Source organism: Orbicella franksi, chromosome 5 (assembly GCF_964199315.1).
Source record: "Orbicella franksi chromosome 5, jaOrbFran1.1, whole genome shotgun sequence".
NCBI classification, from domain to species: Eukaryota; Metazoa; Cnidaria; class Anthozoa; order Scleractinia; family Merulinidae; genus Orbicella; species Orbicella franksi.
In genome coordinates this window covers 32,478,558-32,504,235 of record NC_138149.1, presented here as the reverse complement: position 1 = coordinate 32,504,235, position 25,678 = coordinate 32,478,558, and the positions used below count along the sequence as shown (strand labels likewise).

Sequence of the window (25,678 nt, the reverse complement as noted above, 5' to 3'; positions counted from 1 at the left end):
TCTAGCCAGCTGTTCAGGAAAGGGGCCCGCTGCACTAATCGATCTAGCGTAAAAACGCAAATAATAGCGTTTTTTATTATCATTTCTTCGAGTGCATCCTAAAAGATACTTTAAATGCTAAAATAGTGGCATTTCGTCACCAACACCCGAAGTGAGACCAAAATCCATGATTTCCACCCCTAAGTGAGATGACGAGCATCCTCGACCTTTTCATATGAGAGGCCCCCCCTCCACCCGGGACTACGCTATGGATAGGGAATTCGTATGCACACTTTGATACACTAGGTTAAGAAGAGCCTGTTGGAGCTGGATTCATTCATGTCCAAATACAACATTAAAAACGATTTTAAGACTGGTAAGGATCTTTACAACGAATGACACTAACCTTTACTTCGTAACGACATCCAAAATAAAACCCCTTTTCCAACGGCTCATCGTAACTGGTAGCCTTTAGAGTGCGCGTGAGAAGAAAAAAAACCTCAGTTAATCAAAATAAAAGCAACTTATTCAAAGTTCTGAAATCTGCTAACATACCAACGCAAATACTGCCATCCTATTGGTATTTATCCTGAGATTCCCATACAAACGCTGTAGTTTCGCGCCTTGCCTACCTGTCAAGATGGCTTCCAAAACCGTGATAAGGTCCATTACTTTTTTCCCTTTTTTAAAATAATAATAAGAAAACTCTCTTGAAATTACCGGATGTTCAGGATAAGTATCAACGAAATGGTCCCGAAGACCAAAGTCGAAGCAGTACTGCGGCTGATCATTAGGAAGCGTGATCTCAAGGGTGATGTAGTCTTCCTCTAGGTGGGTGTGTACGTCTGCGGGGTATAAGAAGAAAAAATTACATGACACGATTTGATACGACATGACATGACATGACGTGATGCGACATGACATGGCATGGTATGGCATAATATGACGTGATGTGATGACACGACATGACATGACGCGACTCAGTGATGTGGTGGGGCGTGACGTGATGTGAAACGAGATGAAATGAACTGCAACGTGACGGAATGTGAACTATCACAATTATACAACCAAACTCAGGGCAGGCTTTGATTGTAAAATGAAAACCAAAACTTCATGGTCACATCTGGCAAATTTAGGCCTCACGGAATGGTATGCAGTACATCAGCAGGAAAAAATTTATGACATGCGCAGTCGAACGGCTTCTCGGAAACACTTGCTCCAGTCAAATTATTGTAAACTTCTTGGCTGAATATCGTCTTCCAACGCGAAGTTTTTGGCCCATAGACGTGAAAAGAAGGAAGAATGGGGCACAGCTGAAAGTTCTACCGTTTTAATTTTTTCTCTTTCGTCGCGTAAGTGGCAGAAATACGTATTTTTTTACTTTTTTGCCGTCCTCAGCGGGCAGAGGCGGTGATATCGAAAAACCGAAACGGTGAAATTCGAGATTTGCCTTCTAGTTTCCTGGATAATGAAGGTCTAGAGGCCTAGACTGATTGCTCTTGAAGTTATTTCAACTTTTTCCCCGCGCGCCCAAGATATTGTAGTGGAATAAATATCGAATGCACTAAGCGCACGGAGACAGCTTGGGAGATGTTAAATTCGAGGCTACGAGAGGTGAGTTCACGCTCCATTCTTTCAGGTAAATGCAAATAGTTACCCCCTGCTAGTATTGATTAGTAAGCCACAAAAACTGTTTGGTATTCCAGTAATGATTTTTTTCCAACATAATAGGCACTTTCATTTTTAATGATCTGAATAAAGGTGGTCTTGTTTAGACATCCCGCTATTGATAATATTTTCATGAAATTTTGGGAGGGAATTAAATTATTCAGGCTATTGTGCGTTTTATCAGTTACATCAGGTTTTAATAAAGACTGCTCTGCTTTACATTCCACTATATTAAGTTACTTTCGATTCCTTTCAACCTTGTTACTGTGAAAATTATGCGGCTTACTTATCATGCTAGTTTTAAACAACTGCCCCATATGAATGATAATGAAAAACAATTATGTATGTTCAAATTCATTGTAAACTGCCGACTGTACAACTTTACAGCAATCATGCATTATAATCACTCAGAAGTATTTTTATATTCACATTCACTGTAAACTGCTGACTGTACAACTCTACAGTAATCATGTATTACATTATAATCACTCAGAAGTATTTTGATATTTATGATCACTATTATTTACACTGCAATAATTTGTATTTTACAAATAGCTAAGACTCCTCACAAACTAATTACTTTACCTGAATCTCAGATAGAACATAGTTGAAGCACATTTATTTAGTATGAAATTCTTACAACTGAAAATAATCTTTTTACAAAAATACATTTTTAGAAAGAGCCACCCCATATTTGACTTTCATTCTTCTTGCATAGGTAACTGGGTGGTATTCATGTCCAAAGTGGATGGAAGATCAATGTTCAAAGACTGTACAATGTTGTCAAACTGTTACCAAGGACATATGCCCTGGGTTTATTGATCTCTGGGCACCAGTTGTGGACACCTACAATGTGCTGCTCTTCGCCAGCTTTGTTGGAGTCATCACTGCATACATGGAAATCATATTGGCTACTTGCAAATCTTTTGCATAATATCAGTTTATTGGCCTCCCCCTATAGGATATATCAGTCTGCCAGTGTGGATAGCGAGATAACAACATTTGTTGGGGGGCTACAGTTGAATAAAATACTGAAAATTAGATGTAATGCAATGGGTGCCTTTTGGCTAGAAAGCAAACATGCATGCTGTAAACATCTCATGCAGGCCATAAACATGACTGTTCTATGATTTGTTCCATTTTTGCCATGAGAAAATGTATCCACAAGGGAATACCTAGGTTTCTTTACATTTTCATCATTTTCCTTTAATTGTCTTTTCAGCTTTGTGGAAGCAGATTTTGTCCCTCGTAGTTTGTTACCGACTTGTTTCGTTTTCAATTCAGTAGACTTCAAAGTTCTTTCATGCTTCTTTGCTTCACTTTGTAACTTCAAGACATCTTTCCTTAGGTCATTGTTAATTCTTCTCAAAAATACTGTAAATATGAAAATGTCATTATTAAAAACTGTTCCTTACTATGATAAATAGGGCCTTACAAGTTTTATGAGAGTACAAACTTGTACTTTGTGTTATTTAAATAATAAATTTAAGGATAGAAAAACTAAAGTATACAGTGTATTTGTGTGGATTTCTGAAAGTTACTGTTTCCTCAGCGGTCCACTTATATCGAGTCGAGATGTTGACTTGCTAATTTACAAAACGAAAGGCAGGCAAACCCTTTGGGGGAAAATGCATTCTCACGAAATTTACGACTAGACTAAAATTTGTCGGTCGCTTTTGGTTAAAAGGCTATTGTTTTTTTTTTTAACATGAACCTACGAAAGTACCTGAAGTACTGGCGTAATATAAAATTAAAAATAACCTAAATATCTAATTTTGAACATTTTGCAATGGTTCGAGCAAGCAGACTTTTTCAAAAGAGCATTTAGCTGCGATTCAAATCTTGTTTACTGCGTACCCAGCTATGAAGGAGCCTTTTTTTTGTGAAGCGCTGATATCCAGTCCAGAGTATGTTATTAAATTTTTGTCTGCCTCGGAACTCAACGTCCAACTCGATCGCCAAAATCGCCGCTTCAAGTTTGGTATTTTGACACAGCCGTGTCCTATGTGACCATACCATTTAGTTTGCTTCATTTTACAAACTTTTTAAAAATATTTTCCTTTTAAGTATTCCTTGACCCCTTGTGGTGGTAATATATTATTACGTTAAATAAGTTTGAATTCAAAAATTTTAGTGACAACATCGAAACTCGCATTAATTGACATCGCCACGAATTTTTAATGTGTTTGTGGGAAAGCGGCTTTTACTGGCAATTCAAAAACTTTAAGAACCACTTTTTAGGAGATTTATAGACGGCTTGATGACTACTTGAGCAGACACTCACCTATACTTCGTCGTAGAGTTTGTATTGTCCTCTTCAGGCCGGCACTTTCACACTGTAGGCGTTTACAGCCTCGCTCGAGTTTGTCGATTTTTTCCTCGCTCGACAGGTTTTTCAATTCTACTCGGACACTGCTTGCAGCTATTTTTTTCACGTTTTTATTGGTAATTTAATTCTTTCTTCTTCTTTACTGACGATTGATTTAACCGGGAAAAATGACTGCCATGAACTCCTTTTCGTCCCATCAGCTCGACATTTTGTTGCAATTTTAAAACAATTTGCTTGAGTGAGCTTGAATGTAAACATTAGCGAGTTGAGCCCGCGTATCCCTAAGAACAGCAGTTTCCCAAAAGAAAGTACTCTGCGCATGTCTCAAAAAATTGGGCATCAGGGGTCCAAGGGGGAGGATACCGTTCCGTGAGGCCTAAAATTGCAGCAAACGTAAACAATGAAAAACACTAATCCGAAGTCAAAGAGAAAGCATGCGTGCTGCCGGCGTGCTGCCTAACACATGCGCATAATGCGCGCCACACAGTTACTGACTTCATCAATTTTAATTTCATCTCGATTCCTGATTAGTTAAAAAATGTTTTCTCTGATTGGATAGAAGAGGATTTATTAATTTTTAACCAATCATAGCTGCGTACGCTTATTACTGTGAAGTTACGTAACGCAACAAAATGCAAAGTAATGCAAAGTAACGCAACGTGACGCAAAGTAACACCGGAAAGACATTTCACGACATGCTCTAATCTTGACCCACGACAGAGTATACCATGATAACATTTAACGTACCGTGAGGTAAATCCCAGTGAATGATGGTTGAAATGTTGGGTTTTTCAAGTCGAATCGGCGACACTCTAAAGCTGACGCGAACGTTAAACACTGGGCACGGGTTTAACAAGCTCTTATTATGATAGTTTTCCGTTCTTTCACAAGAACCTGTCGAAAATTTAAAAGAAAATAATAAATGAGTAAGTGAAAGAGTTTGGGATGTGTTAGACGCGCGTTAGGTTCGATTACCAGCCGCTGTCCGGATAAGGAGCCCGCACTCCTCCTTCTCCGCCTCGGACCGGACTCCAGAGAGCGGAGGAAATCGAGGTTAGGGGCCCGTCTATCTCCTCCGCAGAGGCTCAAAGGGCATTTTTCGGGTGGGAAGAATCCGCTGAGCGCTGTGAATGCAGGCCCAGGGCTACGTGAAGGGCGACTGTCAGATCCATTGGATTGTGCGCCCGCACTCAGCGGATTTCCAGAACGAACCTACTGAAAGAACGTTCGAACCTCTGCGTAGCAGAGAGGGGACGCATACCTGGCCTCTGAGAAAGAATTCGCTTTGCAGCTTTAGCCTGGCATGAGCTCACGATTCGGTTCCAGTGTGCTCAGCGTCAAAGTCAATGTTTAACTTTCCAATTAAATTCCCTTGCCCCAGGATTTAAATCATCCGGCTACACATTTCCGTTAGCAGGCCTGAAAGATCATGTAAAAACAGTCCTTTGCAAGAAATGAATTTCTAGTTACATGGGTATCTGTAAACGCAAATTTTATGAGGTTCAGAACTTACTGTTTGTTGTATATAGAGGACTTGGTGATGAGAAGTTCGAAGTCCCTTGGAGTGCAACCACTGCCAAACGGAACGAGAAGTTTGTCTTGGTGACGAATTCTTCCGGGATGGTGAAATTCGTGTTTGTCGTCTGGAAGGTGATCAAAGTTGACAATATGTGAGTAAATTTAATTTACAATTTATGTCGTCTAGTAAATATGTCCAATCCGAGATTCGCAATAGGGTTCACTGATAAAAATATTGCATGTTTGCAGGAGCCATAATCGGGGACGGAGACCGTAAGTCTTGGGATCCGCGCGCACCTATGATATGGGACAATTTTTCTATTTTTAGAACAAATTGCGCCATCCTGACGTCATTTATACGCGCGGATCCACGCACACGTCGGGGGCTCTCGCGTGGATGTTGTCACGTTGCGTGATCAAATGGTGAGAGTGGCGAGATTGTCTTGCAGATTTTTCACAGCGGTGGCAGGGAATAAGGCAGGGAATTAGATCCAGGGCTCCTATATGTAGCTTTATGCTCTAAACAAATGGAAAAGGTGAGTTTTTCGGGATCGAAAACAAGACTTCAATTTCGCGATGTGAATGAATAATAATATGTGCTCGCGTTAGTTGAAGGCGTAAGCTCTTGCGTTTGTTCTGTAAAGAAAAGTTATGAAAGAAAGCTCTTTACTCTGGTATCGAGTTAATTTGAGAGTTTCCCAAACAATGCTTAATCATAACCAAACCCTGTTGTTGATAGTTTCTTATTGCTTCTGTTTGTTTGGCGAGTTTGCAAAAGTTTTTTTAAGGGAAAGTCTGACGCGTACATAAGTAGCTCATTTGCATAGTGCAGCGCGTGCACCTTCACATCCGAGTCGGTGTTTTCAATTGTCAACAAATCTTGACAAAGATTTCTTTCGTTGTCTTTTGCGCTGAGATGCTGCAACAATTTTCAACAACGCCAAAAGGCTACTAACATCATGTGTATTTCTTTAACATAGTGAAGTTTTACACTGCGAAAATAAAATAAACAAGGAGTTTTGATAACTCAACCAACAAAATCGAAATCTTTATTCGAGTACCGTTGCTATTCGAGTTGATTAAAGAAAGCTGATTATTTCTGCTGTATTCACATATTTTCAGCTAAGCTTTTAATATGTTCTCAAACATTTATCAACCTTAAACATATTTAAAAACTAGAGATGTTATATGAGTTCGATGTACGTTTTCACACGAAAGTGGGGAAGTCCAATTTGTCATGTTTTACTGATTGTACAAAACACGCATCGGCGGGCGCTCTTATTCATCGACAACAGACAATTTATTGGATTTTTACACAAACAAAACTGAGCAGCATCTACAGACATAAACTTTGTTGTCACTTATTGGGCCTTGATAAAGCATCAAGCGTTGCTTACAATTTAGGCAAAACTCAAACTTGCAATTACGTTGTTGTACTTACTTTTAATTACTTTGTTTTACTTTTCGGTCGAGAGAGAATGGCGAAATCCTCGCAACCGTGTGGCAAGAGGAGGGAAACTTTGAAGTCCTGAAACGGTGCTATACCCAAATATATCCAACTGTTTTTTGTTGTGTTATGGAAAAGCTGTTAATCTTCGTTTAACATATGTCAGAATATGTGAAACTTAGAGTGTGCAAAAGAAGCAGCGGAACACAACTTGGTCAGCGATGTAAAGCGTGACATAACTAAATTCGGCACTGTCTTACTTGACTCAAACTGGAGTAGCTTACGACGAAAATACTAAAGCAAAATTCCATGAACGTATTGATTTGTGGGCCAAAAGCATCGAACATTTCGGGAATTTCGGACGCCATTTCCTCGCGCTGTATCCGCAAAAATCCACGCAGCATGTACGCGCGTGTGCCGCACATGATGGCGCAATTTGTTCTAAAAATAGAATTATTGTCCCATATCATGGGGACAGCCCCAATACTAGAAATGGCACGCGCTTACGGTCTCCGTCCCCGATTATGGCTCCTGATGTTTGTTATATGTCGTGAGTGACAAAATCTGAGTTCCGGCAGGATTCGAACCCGTGACCTCCCCGCCAGGGCTCTCAGACCAGTGATCTACAGAGAGACTCGCGATGAACTATGATCAACTTCGCAAGAATTCAAAACTAGCCATGGAGTCTAACTCGGCCAGGTGTTTTTAGAGTTTTCTGTATGGAACGTAACCTAGTTCAAGCTGCAATACTTCCAGTGGCCTCCACTAAAGGTAAATGGCCGCAAACAACTTCTCTTAGGATCGAAAATCACAGGAATTCTACGTTTCGTCATGGCGGAAAGATACAGGTAGTTTTTACCCTTTTTGCCTATTTCCATAAGTCCTTTCTAAAAATCATTTTCAATGCTCTCCAACCTGTGATGGTGATTACTCCAGAAGTTGATCTAATTTGTTAAAACCGGGTTCTTTTTCAGGCATTTTGAAATCAAAGGGGCAAGGATTTGTAAAGATTGTTTATGTACTATACCAAAAACAGAGAAAAAGCTCTAGTAAAAGATAAAAAAATAGATTACCGTGTGATATTTCTGTATGAGGGGCAAGATGACAAATGGGTCAGTGATGTTCTCATGGCGAGTAACTTCCAGAACATAAACAACTGGCGAAGCGTTGTATTTGATTTCATTGTAATTTCTCCAGTCCAGGGTGAAGGTAAAGTACCCGGATGAAAGCAACACAGGTTCATCTGGTGTCGGCGGTGATACAGTAATGACGTTGGTAGTGATGTTGTTGCCTACAGAAGGTTCAAAGCAAAGTTTTAAAACTAACGTAAACACATGTATCTTGAGACTGACAAACGTGCTTTGGTCTTCATCTTCATCGTTGAGTTTACAATCTTCTCGGTAGACTTTGTACTCACTAACCTGAGTATATATTTAGCAACTGAAGACAAGTGTAATTACAAAGCTGAGGTTCGTCTGGAATCTGAAGAAGACAAAAGATAGGACAACAATAAGTCTAGCAATAACAATATTAAAATTTTTGTTTCTCCTTGTTTGACTCGGATGTACTGCCGTCACTGCCATCCGGTGCAAGAGAACGAAAATACTATCTTTTCTTTTGCCCGCTTTTTTGCTTGCACCAGTGCTTGGGTCGTCCTGGTTTCCAAGACTTTAGAACGTAGAGTTAAACTTAGGCTTTTCAAAAAGGAGTTACTGATCTTTCTTTGTGAGTGCGCGGCGTTGCATTTCGTCAAAGGTAATTTTGTTTAAAAAAGTAATTTATTTACTGATCTAATTTACATAACCATGTCAATCATGAACAACGATGTCCATTATGGTCAATTATGCCTAGGGACACAACTTCAACTGGTATCGATGGAAAGCATATTAGACGAGAACTTTGAAATCTTAGTAGACTTAAAGACCGTCTTGGACAAGTTTTATAGTTCCCAGGTGTTAAAAATGCTATTTTCCTGTAAAATATATCAAATATTTTCACTGAAATCCATGTCATGGTCACTGAACATGACGATATTAAACAAATTCCATGTTATTTTTTGATGGGTTCCAATTCTGAAAATCGTGATAACAACGAAATATTTTTGGGTTCTCAATGCAAGACAAGTTTTTTCACTTCTAAGGAACAATTCAAGAAACTGGTAGTCATTGTGTTTTTGAGAATTGTTGAATCATATGCCTGTACACAGACCGAAGTTTACATGTACCCTTTACATAGTTGATGTAGTATATTTTAGGTGCGCAAACTATAGTCGCTAAACCGGGCTGACTAAATTTGCCGCGTACAATTTTTACAGAAATGGATAATCCCTTTTAATACTTTTGCATATTGTTCTACGCTGAAGTCTTCAAAACAAGCGTGATTTTGCTAATCTTTGTATGTGCGTTGCAGAAATATCGGAACATCCTTTAGCAAGTTTGAAAATGTCTGCTGGGTTCCAGTCACGGTTTAATACTTTTGCATATTGTTCTACATTAAAGTCTTCAAAACAAGCGTGATTTTGCTAATTTTCATTATATGTGCGTAGTAGCAATATCGGAATGTGCCTTAACAAGTTTGAAAATATCTGCTAGGTTTGAGTCATGGCAGCAAGACCAGGTTACTTAAGATTGGCTAATTCGCAAGACAAGAGTTTCAAAATGTTCAAATGTCGAGATTTAATTTCAATCAATTTGCCCGTTCTGGTACAGTTAGCATACACATATAAGACATTTCATTTACTTTCAAGACAGTGACCGCATACCTTAGAAACACAGCTCTCGAAACATTGCGTTGATCTTTCACAAGATCCGCATCCAAACGCGGTGATGAACAATAAAACCAAGCAAATCACCGCTGCCATGACTTCCCTGTGCGAGAAAAGAAAACAGAAACGATTAGGTAACAATGAATTGAAAATTTGAAAGCGTTTCAGGTTTACATTGTTTACCCAATGCGTGCCACGGTGAAGTATATGTTAGTGACCTATCCTTGACCATCCATGTAACGGCTAGAAAACTTTTAGTCGCGTGAGTCCAAACCACAAGAGCTAACCACTTCTCTGAATATCGTTTTCAGACATGCTCTGTAGCGAAGTTTCACTTGACTAAAAAGTGGCGAATAATTCGCGCATCAATCAAAACAGATATTTATCCAAAGTCAATAACATCAATACTACAATTGCGTCTACTAAATTGTGGATTAAAAGATCTTTACCAGCGGCGAGGACGAGGAAAACCTAATGAAGGTCTCTCTCAGCTATAGCTTGTGACACGAAATGTTCACGGAACAATCGATGGCGGACGTGGAGTAGTTGACGAACAGCGCAAGTGTGTCACGTATTCGTGGTGAATAGAAAATTAGCTCTTCGTATTCAATAAGTTCTGTTCCAGTGACTTTCAGGAATTTTGTGGTGTTATGAACTTCCGCCCCTCCAAAATATTACCCCCCTTCGCTCTACCCAACCCCACTCCACTTACAAAATACACGCGAAAATCCTGAACGCGGCCACTTGGAATGAGAAGTTTACGCAAACTGAAGATGCGATAATTTTTATGGCTATCGGTGACATGGAAAAAAAGTTTCAGTCTTGGTCAAACCAAGAAAAGTTTAAGAGAATCTTATAATACTATTAATGAAAATTTTTAGGTAGAGTTAATACAGTGTTCCCAGTTAGCCCACATGGGCTAAATACATTGACACTTAAATTTTGCCGTTCAATATTCCCTACTGACATAAACTATTTTTGCAAGACTATGGCTAAATATAACATAACTGGCATAATTTACCCACGCAACACAATATCGTTGCGTTCTCATGAAAACATTGTCATCAACAAGGGATATCAATACCGAATTAAACAAGCTAGAGGACAACACATTCGGCTGATAACCAACGAGCTGAACGTGGCCAAGAAATCACGCAGTACGGTGGTTTAATCATGCGCTTTATACAGTTTGATACATTTCTTTGCCAAGCGGGTTGCAGACCAGCAATGTGAAATAACCAAATTTTGTCTTATTTATCGTGAGAACCTGCAAAACGCACGTCTTTCAAGGCTGTGGTCTTTACATATTATGCTACAACTGAGAAATCTGAAAACAAACTGAATTCATAAACGCAAGGTGGTTAAGCGGAATATTTTTAAAACTCTTTTCTAATTGACGTTTCTGTCAACGTTGTTAGCTGCTTCACTCCCTAATGTTTAGTCTCGGTTCTTTTTTCTTTTTTTACTAAATGTCCTGTGTTTAACGCCCAGCTCAAAACGTCACTTGAAATTCTCACAGCGTGGAATGCATCAAAAGACGCACGTAAAGCTGTATCTAATATTTTCATTGAATGCAAGGATTTATTTTTCCCAACATTAGCTGTTAGATTTATACAAAACCTTGACAATGTAATGCATGACTCTCTAAATATTTGACTCCGTGCAACTGGTAAACGGCGGGGTCTTTGAAGTGATGTAAAATGCGCGAAGAGCACATTTCTTGGTTTACTTAAATTAGAAGGTTGAAAATTTCTTTAGTTTCGACTGGATATTACGAAACGTTCAAACTATGCTGACTAATGTAATATATACCATCACTTAACGTCAGTTTAACTCGTAGCTTTTTCACAATAGCTTCGGTCGGAAAATTATTCGCTCGCCAGCAAATACGACTATACAATAAATGTTGCAAACATGCCTTACCTAGCTTAGGTAACAAATATGGAAGTTGCCAAATCGACGGAGTCTTTGGCCCCGTGTCTGTGTCAGCCTTAGCTCGGATTTTCCGCGTTTTTGAAATGCGATCCAAAACACTTTAAGGAAATTTTGAAACATTTACACAAACTATATAAGGTAATTGACACATCTGTGACGTCACAAGTTAAACCCACGCAGTCACTGTTTTCCGCTCTCAAACAAGGTTTTAATATGACTGAGCCTTTTGACTGAAACAAAGCAAAATGTCTAGACCTAACGACCACTTTTTTTTTTTTTATCTCTGAATAAGTTGTTTTGATTTATAAATAGTTCTTGAGCTCGAGGGAGCCTAGCAAAGTCGACTTGGTTTTTCATTATCACTGACTTTAAACTAGCACTTGTCAAACCAATGGCCTCTTTTATACTGTATCGTCGTATCTAGTCACTGTAACCTAGCAACCATTTTTCTCTTCTCACTCGCTTCAACCTCGCCGAATAACTTGGAATATTAGAAGGCGAGGGAAAGAGCTAGAGTTTACGGCCTACATGAGTAAACATATTGAGATGCTAACATGCTAGCAGATATAAATAAAACAACAAGGCGTTTTCTCTCCTTTAATATTAAACACAGTTTAAATTTCCATATAGATATAAGAAGCGTGTCAGGGTCCACGCAGACTAGAGAAGTGTTTCCATTTTAAAATAAGTCTGTGATGTTAAACATGAAAGCATATACAGCCTAGAACGAATAATCGATAAGAGGAAAAAACGCCAATTTGCTCAACTCTGTTAACACGGTCGAAAGGGAACCTTTCATTCCTTATCTCATCATGCAAATAAAATGCTTCTATTGTTTTCTTGTATAAACAGTCTCCATTCGGGAATTACCAGTTTGAAAATCATTGATTTGTTGACTAGCGTATTTCAAAGTTATAAGCATGTAATTGTTTTTGGTAGAGAGTTGGTCTTTCTGACGTTGTTGAATGACGTAAAATCGTCCCTAAACTGTCATTAAATGTAATAAATCACGCGGAAAGGCCATTAACATTGGCTTGTTTGAGATATATTGGTCCTCGTTGTGAAATAATCCTGAATAATCCTTTATTATTCAATTTAGTCATGAACGACTCCTTCATGATCTGTTGAAAGAAGTAATCAGTAATCTTTCTCTACATTTTGTCAAACTGGAGCTCCGTTTTTTAAGATCGTACAATGGTTGGTTATAAAAGCCGATGTTCTGTCCCCTACGGCTCTAAGTACACTTTATTGTTCTGGAAGATGAAAGATGCTTAATTTGAAAGTTCCAATTATTCTTTGTATATGTGGCGGAAAGAAACATTAATTGTATACGTCCTTATTTCTAGACTTTGTTGAAAAGAAACATTAAAAATTGGGCAGGTTAGAAATGACGAAGATGTGTGAGAAGTCTTCCATGAATTTCAGGGATCAGTGTTACGCTGTTACAGCTGAGAATGACAGCATTAACATTGATTTTGCAAAATAGCTTTCAAGAAAACTTATCGCTTCACCTTGGCTGCCTAACACACCGACATGCGTAATTCGTGAATGTTATTAACACTTACAGGAGGGATTCGTGTCAGGAGCAACAATTTTGCTTTAAAAATTGCTAGTAAGGACATTCTCGACTAACCTCGACTTTCGGGTTGTTGACAGAAGAGTGATTTTCTCTTCTCACTTATTTTCATGGCATCATCTTTACATCAAGGAAGTCTTTATGCATTCAGTGCATTAACAAGTGTGATTTCAGTTCACATCACATCACCAACCGTGAACTTTACTACAATTAAAACGTCACCCTTGTATGTGCATTCATGGTAATATGTTTCAATTTGTATATTCTAGGTAATGACCTTTAGTTTCTTTTTCCTTTCTCATTATTAATATTTATTAAAAATGCTCGCTTTGTTTTACGCACTAGTTAAAATGGTCTCTTTGAATTATTTTCATTGACATCCCTTAATTGCTTTAAGCGAATCTTGGCTAAAAAAAAAATTGTTCCAGATCACAAGTTAGTGTTTGTGTTAAACGGTTTCAGCGATTTGAAGTCGATAATTCTATAACTGTAAACTATTGGGCGTTTCGCTCCGCTATTTTAAGATTTCAAATTTCCTGCGCGCCAAAATGTTTATTTTTGCAAAGTTTGATGGGAAATTGAAGTCATTGTGTGGTTGGACGTTTTTATAATACAGCATTGAGTTGCTTGTAATCGTTTATAATTCATGTTCCGGTTGAAAAAATATAGTTCAAACAAGAAATCGCCTTCTGTAGTCTCCACATTGAGATCTCTGACCACGCAATGACGTCATAAATTACCAGAATGTAAACATGGCAATGCCCAGGTAATTCAACTGAAAACCAAACACTTCTCATTCGAACAACTTGCAGAGATATCACTTAGAACCAGAAGATATACTTTGGATCTGAAGTTGCTCTTCAGCCAAGATTCCCTATTAATTCTCATGTCCTGGTTAATTGATCAGCAAGAAAAGCACATTACGGCATTTCATCCTGCGGTCTGTTCCTCATTCAATTTCAATCATTCTTTAAAGTGATAACACTTATTTCCTTGGCACCCATATAGACACGCAATGAGTGCAAGACTGAGTGTAAAGGGCAACGGCTACAATGCTCTTTTTTGCACGCATTGCGTATCTATGGCCGCCATTTTGAATACTGTGACAAATCCCCCTTAGCCTGTTCCCCTTATTTGTCATGATTTTCATAATGTTCCTCTTCCGATCGAGTGGCCATCAACTGAAAATCTCATCGAATAACAGTCTTTGTACAACGTCTAGCGACTAATTGAACAAAGTACAAAACTAAAGGAACACAAGAAAATAAAGAAGGCCTGAACGAGTTAATAAACGGATGTAAGGCAACATAATAATTCGTAGCTCGTGTCAAGTTTGATACAGACAGCTTTTCCTAGGGTGCTTACCATTTAGCAAAAAAATCTGGAAATTTCGGTTGTAAGTCAAATGGAACAGTAATTTTCCAGAAAATCCGTTCGGAGATTGTAGACTACCTCCAGAGGTAGTCCTCTCTTCCCGTTCGGAACGGAAAGACGGAAATTTCCTTAACTTTTACTAAATTTTCCAGTTTCCAGTTTCCAGTCTCTCATCAGCCGAAAACAATTACGAGAAATCGAATTGCAAATGGTAAGCGCCATCTCGTTCGGTTGGTTTGCTGATTTTGGAAAAACCCTTACCATTATTCAACGGTCATCCCAACAGGTTTACTCTGACAAATGGTAAGCCCTCCCGCCCGCCCCCCCACCCCCCACCACCACTTTCCGAGAACGTTTTTCGCTGTAGTTATATTTGTCAAGGGCTTTTCAAACAATCAAACAAAAATACTTGCAGATATGGTTTATGATCTCTGCTCGGTCTCAAACTTCAAGGCGGAAAAGAAGTCAGTTATTTAAGAGTTAAAGAAAACTTTCTAAAACAAATTGATCGAGTTTGCTTTTGTTTGCCATTATTGAGTTTTCTTCTTATCATTATTGTTTGAGTTTTAGTGGGCGTAGCATGATACTTTTAAAAGTGCTTATTTGTAATTTATTCGATTTTATTCGTAACAATTATTTTTTCGCCGCTGATGTATAATGTTTTAAATTTAAAACCAAGAGGATACAATCGTACAATCAACCGGAAGAAACATAAAAGTCAAAAGTGCCTTGACCACACTCGGGTGTTTAGACCACGAAACTCTTATCTGAACTTCTGACTTTGAAGTGCACGAAGATCTTTAATGGCAGTCTAAGGCACCGCTTATGTGTTTAGCTCATCTGGGTTTCATGTCTAAATGTACCCTGTTTATAATTACGTGCTATGACGTAACCAGTGACGTAACTTGCTGTCAATTCAGTCTGTAGACAAGGGACCTGTTTTCGTGAAATCAATCAAAATACCACTGATGCAATCTGTATTTACGTGGGACGAATTGCAAAAAAGGTTTACTCTCAATTGTCAAATGATGACAGTGTTTGTCAGATCTGTGATCTTGTTATTTGGTTGCGGTAACTTTCAGACAGTCTCTACTTCCGCAGTTTTGAGTGCTGGCAAGTGCAGGTCAAAATGTCAAACTCCAGACGATTGTCATCGCTGTGATTTGTTGTAATGTCATTCACCAGGCAACAGATCATTGTAAAATCTCTTTTTACTCGATGGCAACTTCAGCAAGTGTTTTTCTTGTGGCTAAATCATGTCAAAAGTTCACAATTGAAACATTTCATTTTTCAGTCAAGAGAAGACACGAAACCGCCTACTTAGAATATTAAACTTGATCTTTCAGAATATGAATTTCAATCAAGTTAAGCCTTGACCTACAAGCCGCAGTTGTTTACAGAGGCGACTAAGTTTCATATAACTTCAAAGTTTTCTTGCCCGCTGCTGAGAGTAATATTCAGTAGTAATTCGTCAGCGGTGTAATTTATTTAGAAGCCGTTTAATACAGCTCTTTCTCTCATGGCGTCATAAATACTTTCCTATTGTTGAGAACCTATTTTGAAAAGTGAAGCTAGGTCTTCTGTCCAAGAGGCGAAACGCCACGAACGAATCTCGGCTTTAATTTGCAATTATCCTGAGATCAGTTGAGATACTCAAACAACAAAGGAAAGCTTTCTCTACTCCTTCTAAATCTCATTTATAAAATTGGAAATGAGTTCAAATGGTGTGGCTTGCTCGAATCTGTGAACAGCTCTTACACTGGATGCTTTATGTCTTCTCTTGGCTTGAATTATCTGAGACAGGGTCACCAAATGAATTTTATTGTGGCAGTATACTGAATAATAACGAATTATCACAACTTACCGCTTCGAGTACAGTCGTCTTCAGAGCACTGCAGGCCAGCACTTCACTAGTACACCCGTCAGCACAGGTCCGCCAAAATCCAAGCAGATTCTAGTATTAACAAAAACCTTTCAATGTCGAGCTATAAGTTCCTACGTGCACTGTCAGTGAGAGAACAAGTTTAGATGTACACAGAAAAACACCATGTAATTATATAAAAACACGTCTATTACGTCCGTTCCTTGCTATTACATCCGCTGCTGACATTTCAATGTTTGATGAAATTAATTACGGTTGGAGTTTTAAGGAGGGTCGCATGTTTCGGCCTTCTTTGACTTCGTTTCTTCAACTTTCTTGACGTGGAAGCGTCGCATACACTAATTAAGGAGGCGGGAGAGAAAAACAATTGAAAAAGAGGAAAAAGAGTCAAAGTTCAAACGCTAACTTTTGGTTACAAAACAGATTCAGTTTCTGCCCGTTGAAAACAATAATGACATCTCATTGTACTGATATATTGTTGTTTTCAGTCGTATATGTTGTTTGATTATTTCTGTGGAAGTTCTATTGTCTAATTCCAAAACATATTTTTTAATCATCTTTCTTAATAACGTCTCTTTCTCTGTTATTCGACGAAAAGCCACTGTTGCTATGGTGACCTGTCTGATGCTTTTCAGTGTCAGCGTACCGCTGGAGTCGATAGCTAATTATCAGCCAATGAAAACGCAGAGAACATACTCGTATATTTTGAAAGCACATTGCTTTTTTTTCGGCAGGAGGGTGGAGGGTGGTCGATAAACTAGTAAATCAACGTCAGTTGCTAAAAGCTCCACTCTTGCAGTTAATCGCCTTGCTCGGCGCACACCTCACTTGGTTGGCATATTTCTAACGTTACGTAACGTTATTCGTTACGTTACGTCACGTTTACAGGTAGACTCAAAACACGTGGATTACTGAGCAGGGAGTCGTTATAGAAATGTAACCATAGAAACCTCGTCTGTGAAAAGTTATTTTTACTGCATGAGGAGAAATATCTGACAGGAACTTACGTACGTTTGGGTTTTAATCCAGTTTCCGAATTCTCAAAACAATATAGTTTTCTCGTCTGATGTTCTGCAGAATCATTCAATTATTCCAGTATTTTTCCAACGCATGACGAATCTTTTTTAATTTTGCTGTTAAAATAGGCTTAAAAATGCAGCTATTAATTTTTCAAGGCGCAGATTAAGGTTCAGAACAGTTTTATCCTTACAGGGACATATATTCTGACAGTTGAACGTTTAATACGAGACTGAAACCTATATTGCATCAACGAGGCCGATTCGTCTCGTTATGAAATTAATTCGCCTATATGCATTGGGTACATAACACATATTTCAGCCGGTTCCAAGAGACACTACGAAGTAACTTTACTGATATAAAGTGTTCTGTTATTTGTTGAAAAGGAGCTAAGGATTTTACTTTAATTTACTTTAAGAAGAATAACGAATACTGAACTCTGAATAACATCATAAAGGAAAGCGAAATTATATCGCGAACAGAATATTTCGTGTAACTTTCTAATCCACCATAATGAGTACTTGTTACAGAAATATTGCTAACTTGATGTATATTAATTGAACAGATTGAAAACTCGGGAATAATGTACCTCGAAGAGTGAATACAGTCATGGAAAAGTGCTTTGCTTTGCGACAAGCTCTTGAAATATGGCCCTCGCATTAATTTTAAATGTAACGTTGTAATCATTATCAAAATCTCTACTTACTTTTCAGAGGTTTCCTCAAGAGAGCTCTTGAATTGAAGATCAGCTGAGCAATTCGATTCTGAATCGTTTAAAATCACTGAAAAGTGGCCAACACTGTCTAGCTGCCGCGATGTTCACCCAGGGACTCCTGAAGCGAAGTCATCAAACTGACTCCGAATGAACGCAAGCGCTAAACATCTGTCACAAAGAAATTTAGTTTCAGTTGTAATGTACGTCAAGTTTCGTGCGACTAGTGGTCTTTGTTTATTCAAGCAAAGGAAACTCTGACATTTCATTCAAAAGAAATAAACATCTTATTTTCCTTTTTAAGTGCCAGGCATGATATGATTGTTTTGAATAGTATTTGATTAGTGCTTCAGTAGTCTAGCAAAGCAAAAATGTCGTTTTAACGGAAAGTGCCGAACTTAACCTTTGACTTATCACTCTATTACAAATAGAGTGTAATTCCCTGTCGTCACGAATATAGTACTCATAAAAACTTCTCACGGTAACGTGTATAACTGATACATTGCAGGGCTGTAACCAGAAAAAAAATTATGACTGAGGCAATGTCTATCAGTGAAACAATTATGACTGAGGCAATGTCTATGAAAAAATATGATTGAGCCAATGTCCAAGAAAAAATTATGACTGAAGCGATGTCTAAGAGAAAATTATGACTGAGGCAATGTCCATGGTTAAATTCTCTTCCTAGGTATTTAGGATGGTTATGATGATTATAAACAACAAAAACGAAAAAAAATTACCTAGGCAAGTGCCTCGGTTTGTCTGTTGCTAGCTACGGCCTTGTATTGTCTGGTTGTCGTAGTGGAATGAAGATGGCGCAACTGTACGAACCGCGGTAATCGTTATTAAAAGTAACCCGTTGTAGTTGTTGTAATTATATAAGTTCCTTTATATCGGTTGCGCTTTTCCTGTTGTTCTGGCTTTAAGATGGCAGTTCCTGACCGGCTCATGTGTGGTGTATATAGTGCATTGAACTAAGTTTAGAATAAAGTCGTCCCTATGGTTTGCATATACTTCCTGTATTATGCAAAATCTGTAGCGAGTTCTTGTTGTCCCGGTGATCCGGTACTTCTTGTAATTCCAGAAGTCCATACAGTTTATCGACATTCTTTTTGCTACATTTCGCCTTATTCGTCCAAGGATTAACTCGAATACTGTATTTAACTGGGTGCAAAATGACCGAATCGTTTTAAACTTATTGTTTTAAACTTTGCCTCTCTTTTGAAATTCTAGTCAGTGGCTGCCCACTCAACATCCTTTATATAACACGATACTAAGGCAACTACCCCATGCAAGCATGTAAAGGAGACCTATAAAAACATATACAATCGCTTCTTACGTCATGGTGAAGGAAGACTCCTTAAGTTGACCGCAGCAAGCACAAAATTATTTATCATGAAGTCAGTTATTCATCGTACGTGCTTTAGTTAGTTGTCTTGATGTAAATATTGTCAAGTGCCGATGACATCATGAATTGTGAAAGTCCATGACCTCGAGTTTTCTCCCATTCAAATCAGTGGGCATGTCCGAATGCCAAAATATACTGCCGATAAAAAACGCAAAAAAAATAAGGCGCCAATAACCTCTTGATCAAATGGAGAGGAGAAATCGATGTGAGTTGATTGTAAAACCAAACATTACTAACTTTTCCTCAAATTGTGACAGATCATGACCTGTGTTTTCTTTCATTCAACCGAGTACCAAAATATACTGCCGATAAAATCGCAAGAGATAAGGCTCCAATAACCACTTGATCAAACGGAGAGGAGAAATTGATGTGAGTTGATTGTAAAGCCAAACATGTAAGTATAGTCTGTTTACTGAGTTGAGAATTCGTTAAATTATGAAGGCAAACTGAAAGATTAATTATAATTTAAAATGTTGGTTTCCCTGACTGACCGACACTCCACAATAAAAGCTTAGTCCACCGGCTGATATAAAGATTTTTTTTTTCCTATTGTCTGATAGGATTTCCTTCTTACGTAGACATGGAATTGACGTATTTCCTTTCAGGTTTGTGGCCGTAGGCAGCTCCTCGAATTGATGGTGCGTGTAAACAAAACTATCCAATAAGATTCATTTGTGAGCCAGCACCGGACTGAAATCACACGGTATTTCAACTGATTCGCCTGATTTCAATGCACGGTTCTTATCATCAAATGTAACAAGGAATTATATACTCATTGTAACTGTTACGGCAATCTCCCACACGATAGATTGTGTAATTACATACAGATAATGACTGATAAAATCATCTCTTGGACGGTAAGAAACATAGCTAAACATGTTTTGACCGCTGTGAACCAATTTTTCAAGGAAAACAGAGTGACATACGTTTAATACAGTGTTCGGAATGTTCACATAAACCGTGTTTGCGCGCAAGATTCTCTACAAGCAACTGCGATAGGTGTTCACACAGAGGCTATCATGATATCTGTTTTCGACTAGCTTATTTCTTTTTACACAGTCTTCCAGTCAGACAGTCAACAACTGGGGTGTGACAACATAAATAATTAATCCATTATTTTGACTCTGACGTATTTTCTTCATAGCAACCGTCCTATGTTTATGTTGATTTATTTTTAATTAGTTACCAAGTGTAGGGGTTTCTAAATGTGTTTTGACTTGGTCTTTACCAAGTTTAAAATGAAAAATAAACATGTTCAGGGCTGAAACCGACATTAGTCGTTCCGCACAGGGAAAGTTATTTTCTTTTCTTGACTGAGAGGAGAACAAGTGGGTAGAGCTCTGCCAGCAGCGAAACATGACATTCTCCCCTTTTTTTTACGCAAGCCTGAATGATATTGCAAGCTAGTGGCCCGCTCACTAAGAAAAATATGCTGAAAAATACAACTCAGATCTTCACATAAAAGAGACCAGAAGGTTTAAAGGCGAATGTGATTCTCATTAGCAACAATACAAACTGAACTTTGAACTTTATTCTTTCAATCACTTTTTAATCAGCCGAGGTACTGATTAAGTTTACTGAAATTGTTTTATATAGTCCCCCTAGAGCTGCTTTTTGCTTCCATGGCAGTTCTTAGCTCTGACCAGTTTTCATTAACAAAGACTAGTATAACTTGTTAAATTTATCAGCGAGAGTCTTTTCCATTCCTCGACAAGGAATTTGAGTTGTCGTCTCTTTCACTAGCAGATTGATCATAAATTTGTTCGTTATTTTTTTTCTTATTAAACTGTAATTGAAAAACTTTCCTTATCCATTATTCCAAGTCTAATAAGACAGGCAATGTTAAGGAAATCAAACAAGGAAGATTTTTTTTCAGTTGATCAAATTTCATTCATTAAAATCGGTAGTGAAAACTTGCATCCTGAACATGTGTGCCGCGAGATGATGAGAACTTCATTTGATTGGCGAAAAATTTCCTAGCAGTATAACCGAGATCCAAGCGCAGCTTGTGAACAGCTTTTTAAAAGCCAAGGAAATTGGAAAAGAGACTAACTGATGTGATAACATAATATCTTTTGTGCCGAAATTACTTCGTACAGAGAGATAGAAATTTTAGTCTTCGAGGTACCTCGAAAATACAGTGTGCCAAAACCTTGCCATTAAGTGAATTTTAATTTTGACTCTTAAAATTGTTGCTTTCCTTGTGACAAACACACTGCTAGCACGGTATTATCACGTACAAAAAAAATAATTGAAACCAAATCTAGGAAAATTTGAATTGTCTTGATTAAAACAACAGTTTTCGATCGAATTATGCCTCGTTTCATGAGCAAGCAAACGATAGCAATTAAGTCTATTTTTGCATTCATTATGTAAAGTAATTAAAAGCAAATTAAATTTACGTAATATTTTGTGTTCAATGTTTTGTATATTTTTTGCGTCACAAAAGGCAAACTCCTTATTCCGTAGTTCATGTCTTCGTCATTATAGAAAACTATAAACAGATTGATATGTGCGACAGATGGCTTGCCAAGGGCCCGCATGAAACCGATTAGCAATATGTGTTCGCATGTTCATCACGGATAGAGGTAGATCTCTGTGATAAAGTCACCCTAACGACTTCTGTCATTGATCCATCGCTTGACTACCTTATAACAAAATTACAACAAATTCACACCTCTTTAATTTGTTGTTTTGCTTTGCTTACAAGGATACGGACAATGGTCGAAAAAAAAAAAAACATTGACTGAATCCTTTTTTTTTGTTTTAGTAACGCGTCCGGCACCTAGGTATTTTTTGACCGATCTGAGGAAAAGCGGAAAAAAATCATACCCGCTATTTTTTTTTTTGTTTGAGCCCAGTTTTTATCATCAATTGAGGGAAACTATTTCACCATGTTAAATTACTGCGCATATTATTCATATTAGAAGTGAATTCGGCTGCCTGAAAAACGCTAGTTCGCCATTTCAACTATTTTGCAGCTAGCTAGTTTCAGGAAATGTTTAACGAGCTAAGTTAGGACTGCCATCGCTGATAAATTATATATAAATTCCAAAGAGGTATATTAACTTTAAGAGTAAAATAATTCTATGGAGAAAATTGCAATTAAATGGAGATTCCATCGGCCTTCTTCAATTTACCGATACGCGCTGTTTTTGCACAAGGAAACTCGTTATCGCAAAAATGGTTTTTTTTATGATCTTGTCATCGATTCTTTTTCCATTGTGATTAGTGTCTAAACTAAATCAATGTTCCGAAAAAGTCGAAAGTACCTTACCTCTACTCTGAACAGTAAAATTCCTTCCTTGAACGACAAAACTCATTAGGCATTAGGTGCACTAAATAGCTTTTTGAATAAATTAAAAGCTCTTTAAGTGATCAATAACATGTTCCCAGCTTGCATAATTATTTTGATGTCCCGCGGCAAGTCCATTAAATTCACTCCTACACTGTCAAGTGCACTCAAACTCACTTTTACAATTTCTACCCGTTTTTTGCTGACCTACAAGAGTCAAATCAAACAGAATTTAAGTCTCGTTAACTGGGGATTTGGAAAATTATTTGAGTAAAACTGATTGACATTGAAATGAGATAGACCATAATAGAAGCCACAATATAACTCGTAGATGCTAATTTTTTTTAGTGAATTAACCATTTATAGATCAATTTTAAATTCATGAGATTATGAGGCCTGTGTACTGCTATCACGTCATGAAAACATTACGGTCATTTACGGAAGATTGATAAAAGCTAATAAGAAAAAAATACACTGAAATGAGATAAGCCTCAGTGCAGAGTCACAGAAGAACAGAAGTCTCAATTTAACTGATGCACGCTAATTCTTTTTTCAGTCAGAATTAAGCATTAATAATAGATCAATTTTAAATTCATGAGATTTTGAAGGCTGTTTTCTTGCTACACGTCATAAAAGTATTATGTTCACTTCTGGAAGATTGATGAAAGCTATAGTCAAAAAGAAAAACATACAATGTTTCCCAAATGATATCGTATCATCTTGCATTTGTGGCCTTCGCCTTTCTCAACGCTAAATTAGATGTCTAACCGCACAATGTAGTATACATGTCAGTTTTGCAAATACACTCTGAATTGACATAGAAAATTCATTGTTACGAGATTATCAAGTAGATACCTATTAAGAAATACGTGACTATGAGCGTTTTACTGAACAATAAATTCAATATTAAGAATTGATATCAAGATATTAAGATATTGCATTGCATTTTGTGGGGGAAACCGCGAAAACGGTTGCAGTCGAGAGGATGAAAAAAATGCGAGCTGTGGAACACGCTTCTTACGGTTCTCCTCGTCCGCCCCTAGCTTTCTTCCATTTTCTCGATCGTTGTCTTTCGCCTTTCGTAATCTAAGAGCCTCGGGAACAACCGTGACTGATATCAAGAAAAGTAAACAAGATCCGGGTTTATTTGTATCGAACTTGATAATTATAACATTAATGTCTTCAGGTTAGATTGCGTGAGAATTTCCTCCACAGTCCGTCACTGTTAGCATTCAAGTGAAAGAAACAAGTTATAGCCGGCACTTAGGTAGCCTTTAGAACATGAACTGTCCTGCTAAACCGCCCGTCCTAGACCTAGAATTGCAAGCTAGCACTTGTGCTTTCGACAGCTGTTGTGAGAAATGCTATGAAGAGCTATGAAGGGCAAGAGTTTGCGGAAATGGGTTTCTGTTGCCTACGTAACGACGAAACTTTCAGTAAATATATATTGTTAGTCCCTTTTATCTTCATTAGTCCCGTAGAATGATCATATGCACGATTCAAATATAGCCTAGTGAACTGTAAAAGTTAAATTTAGAAGGAGAATTTTTTACAAAGATGAGTGTTTCTCGATCGTGAAAGTTGTGCGCTTTTGAAAGCGTGTCGGACACGGAATCGTCAGTGGATTGAAGATAATTCCAAATGCAGCCTACCCAGTTCGCAGAATAACTCCTGACGTCAACTAATATATGCTAGGTGTGTGGACCCTACAGCTTAGCTTGGGCTCCTGCAAGATTTAATCTCGACTTTGTTTATGGAGGAAGGGGAGGGAGTAGGCTCAATTTCCAGCCGTGGGTGTTTCAGTGCGCCTGCGATCCTCTCCTGGAGACTCAACCTAGGAAGAGGGGAGTTCTTCAGAATGTTTCTTATTACTCATAACCTACAATCATTTTTTCAAGGTAGCATTTTAGACGTTAAGGCTAGCAATTTCTGAACCAAACTGGCGCAAAACTTTCAAGAAAGACTGGCAAGCTGATAAACCAAGCGAACTACAACAAATCTATTTGTTTGAGATGTCGTTTTCTTCCCCCGCGAAATATTTTGATAAAAAAACACCTCGACTTTAAGGTATTTTGCTGTGCATTGATTCTCTTTGCAATAAAAAACCTGACCATGCCATCATTATCCCAGTTCACAACATTCTACCATGAACATCTACATTGCTGCACCGTAGATACCGAAGATAAAAATTTATCAAAACGCCTCATCGCAAATTTTACTGTCATCTTAACAGTTTTCTATTTTCTATTTTCTCAGAAACCTGAATGGCCTATCCAGTTACAGTTGGTGGTTAGGCCTTACCGACTTTGGGCGGAAAATATTTTTATTTTTTTAAATAAACACGAGTATTTTAATAGAAATATAACACTTACACGTCGTACGAACCTACATCCGGGTTCCGAGTGAAGTATTTTTCATATCCTCACTGGTAAAGATATCAATGACGTCATTTTCCGCTTTTCACAATTGCTTGTGCAAAGTCAGTTTATCTATATAATAAAAAAGAAAATTACACAGTGGCTTGAAGGTATGAATTTTATTTTATCGTTTAAAAAGCAATATTTTACTCACTCGCTGCGCTCGTTTGTAAAGATGTTTCTTTTATCACTCGAAAGTAAAGTTCATATCTCCGTGTAAAATCTTCCATGTACATTCTTAGATTACAGAGTATATGTATCTCAGTCAATTAAAACATATGTAACCAGGAATTGAACTATCATATGGACCTATCTGGTGTCTGTCATGTGACCTATTTGTGTGTTCTTCCCGGCCCA

General features: G+C 37.9%; 1 protein-coding gene across 8 annotated transcripts in view; it reads right to left on the bottom strand.

The window, feature by feature from the left end:
* The window catches only part of LOC145488294 (uncharacterized), a 38,018-nt gene extending 14,912 nt beyond the window's left edge, over positions 1–23,106 (bottom strand). The window contains exons 1-10 of one of the 8 annotated variants that reach the window (XM_081467127.1): positions 22,887–23,106; positions 18,196–18,372; positions 16,455–16,544; positions 9,703–9,808; positions 8,363–8,423; positions 8,015–8,232; positions 5,490–5,619; positions 4,724–4,870; positions 700–824; positions 386–448 (exon numbers count right to left, since the gene is read on the bottom strand). In XM_081467127.1, the coding sequence (XP_081323253.1) occupies positions 386–448; positions 700–824; positions 4,724–4,870; positions 5,490–5,619; positions 8,015–8,232; positions 8,363–8,423; positions 9,703–9,801 (843 nt within the window). In that variant the 5' untranslated portion in view covers positions 9,802–9,808; positions 16,455–16,544; positions 18,196–18,372; positions 22,887–23,106. Of the gene's footprint in view, positions 1–385; positions 449–699; positions 825–4,723; positions 4,871–5,489; positions 5,620–8,014; positions 8,233–8,362; positions 8,424–9,702; positions 10,521–11,628; positions 12,474–16,454; positions 17,988–18,195; positions 18,512–22,886 lie in introns of those variants that run through there. The other 7 variants (XM_081467126.1, XM_081467128.1, XM_081467130.1 and 4 more) reach the window with 7 other exon arrangements.
* Between the last annotated feature and the right edge of the window lie 2,572 nt (positions 23,107–25,678).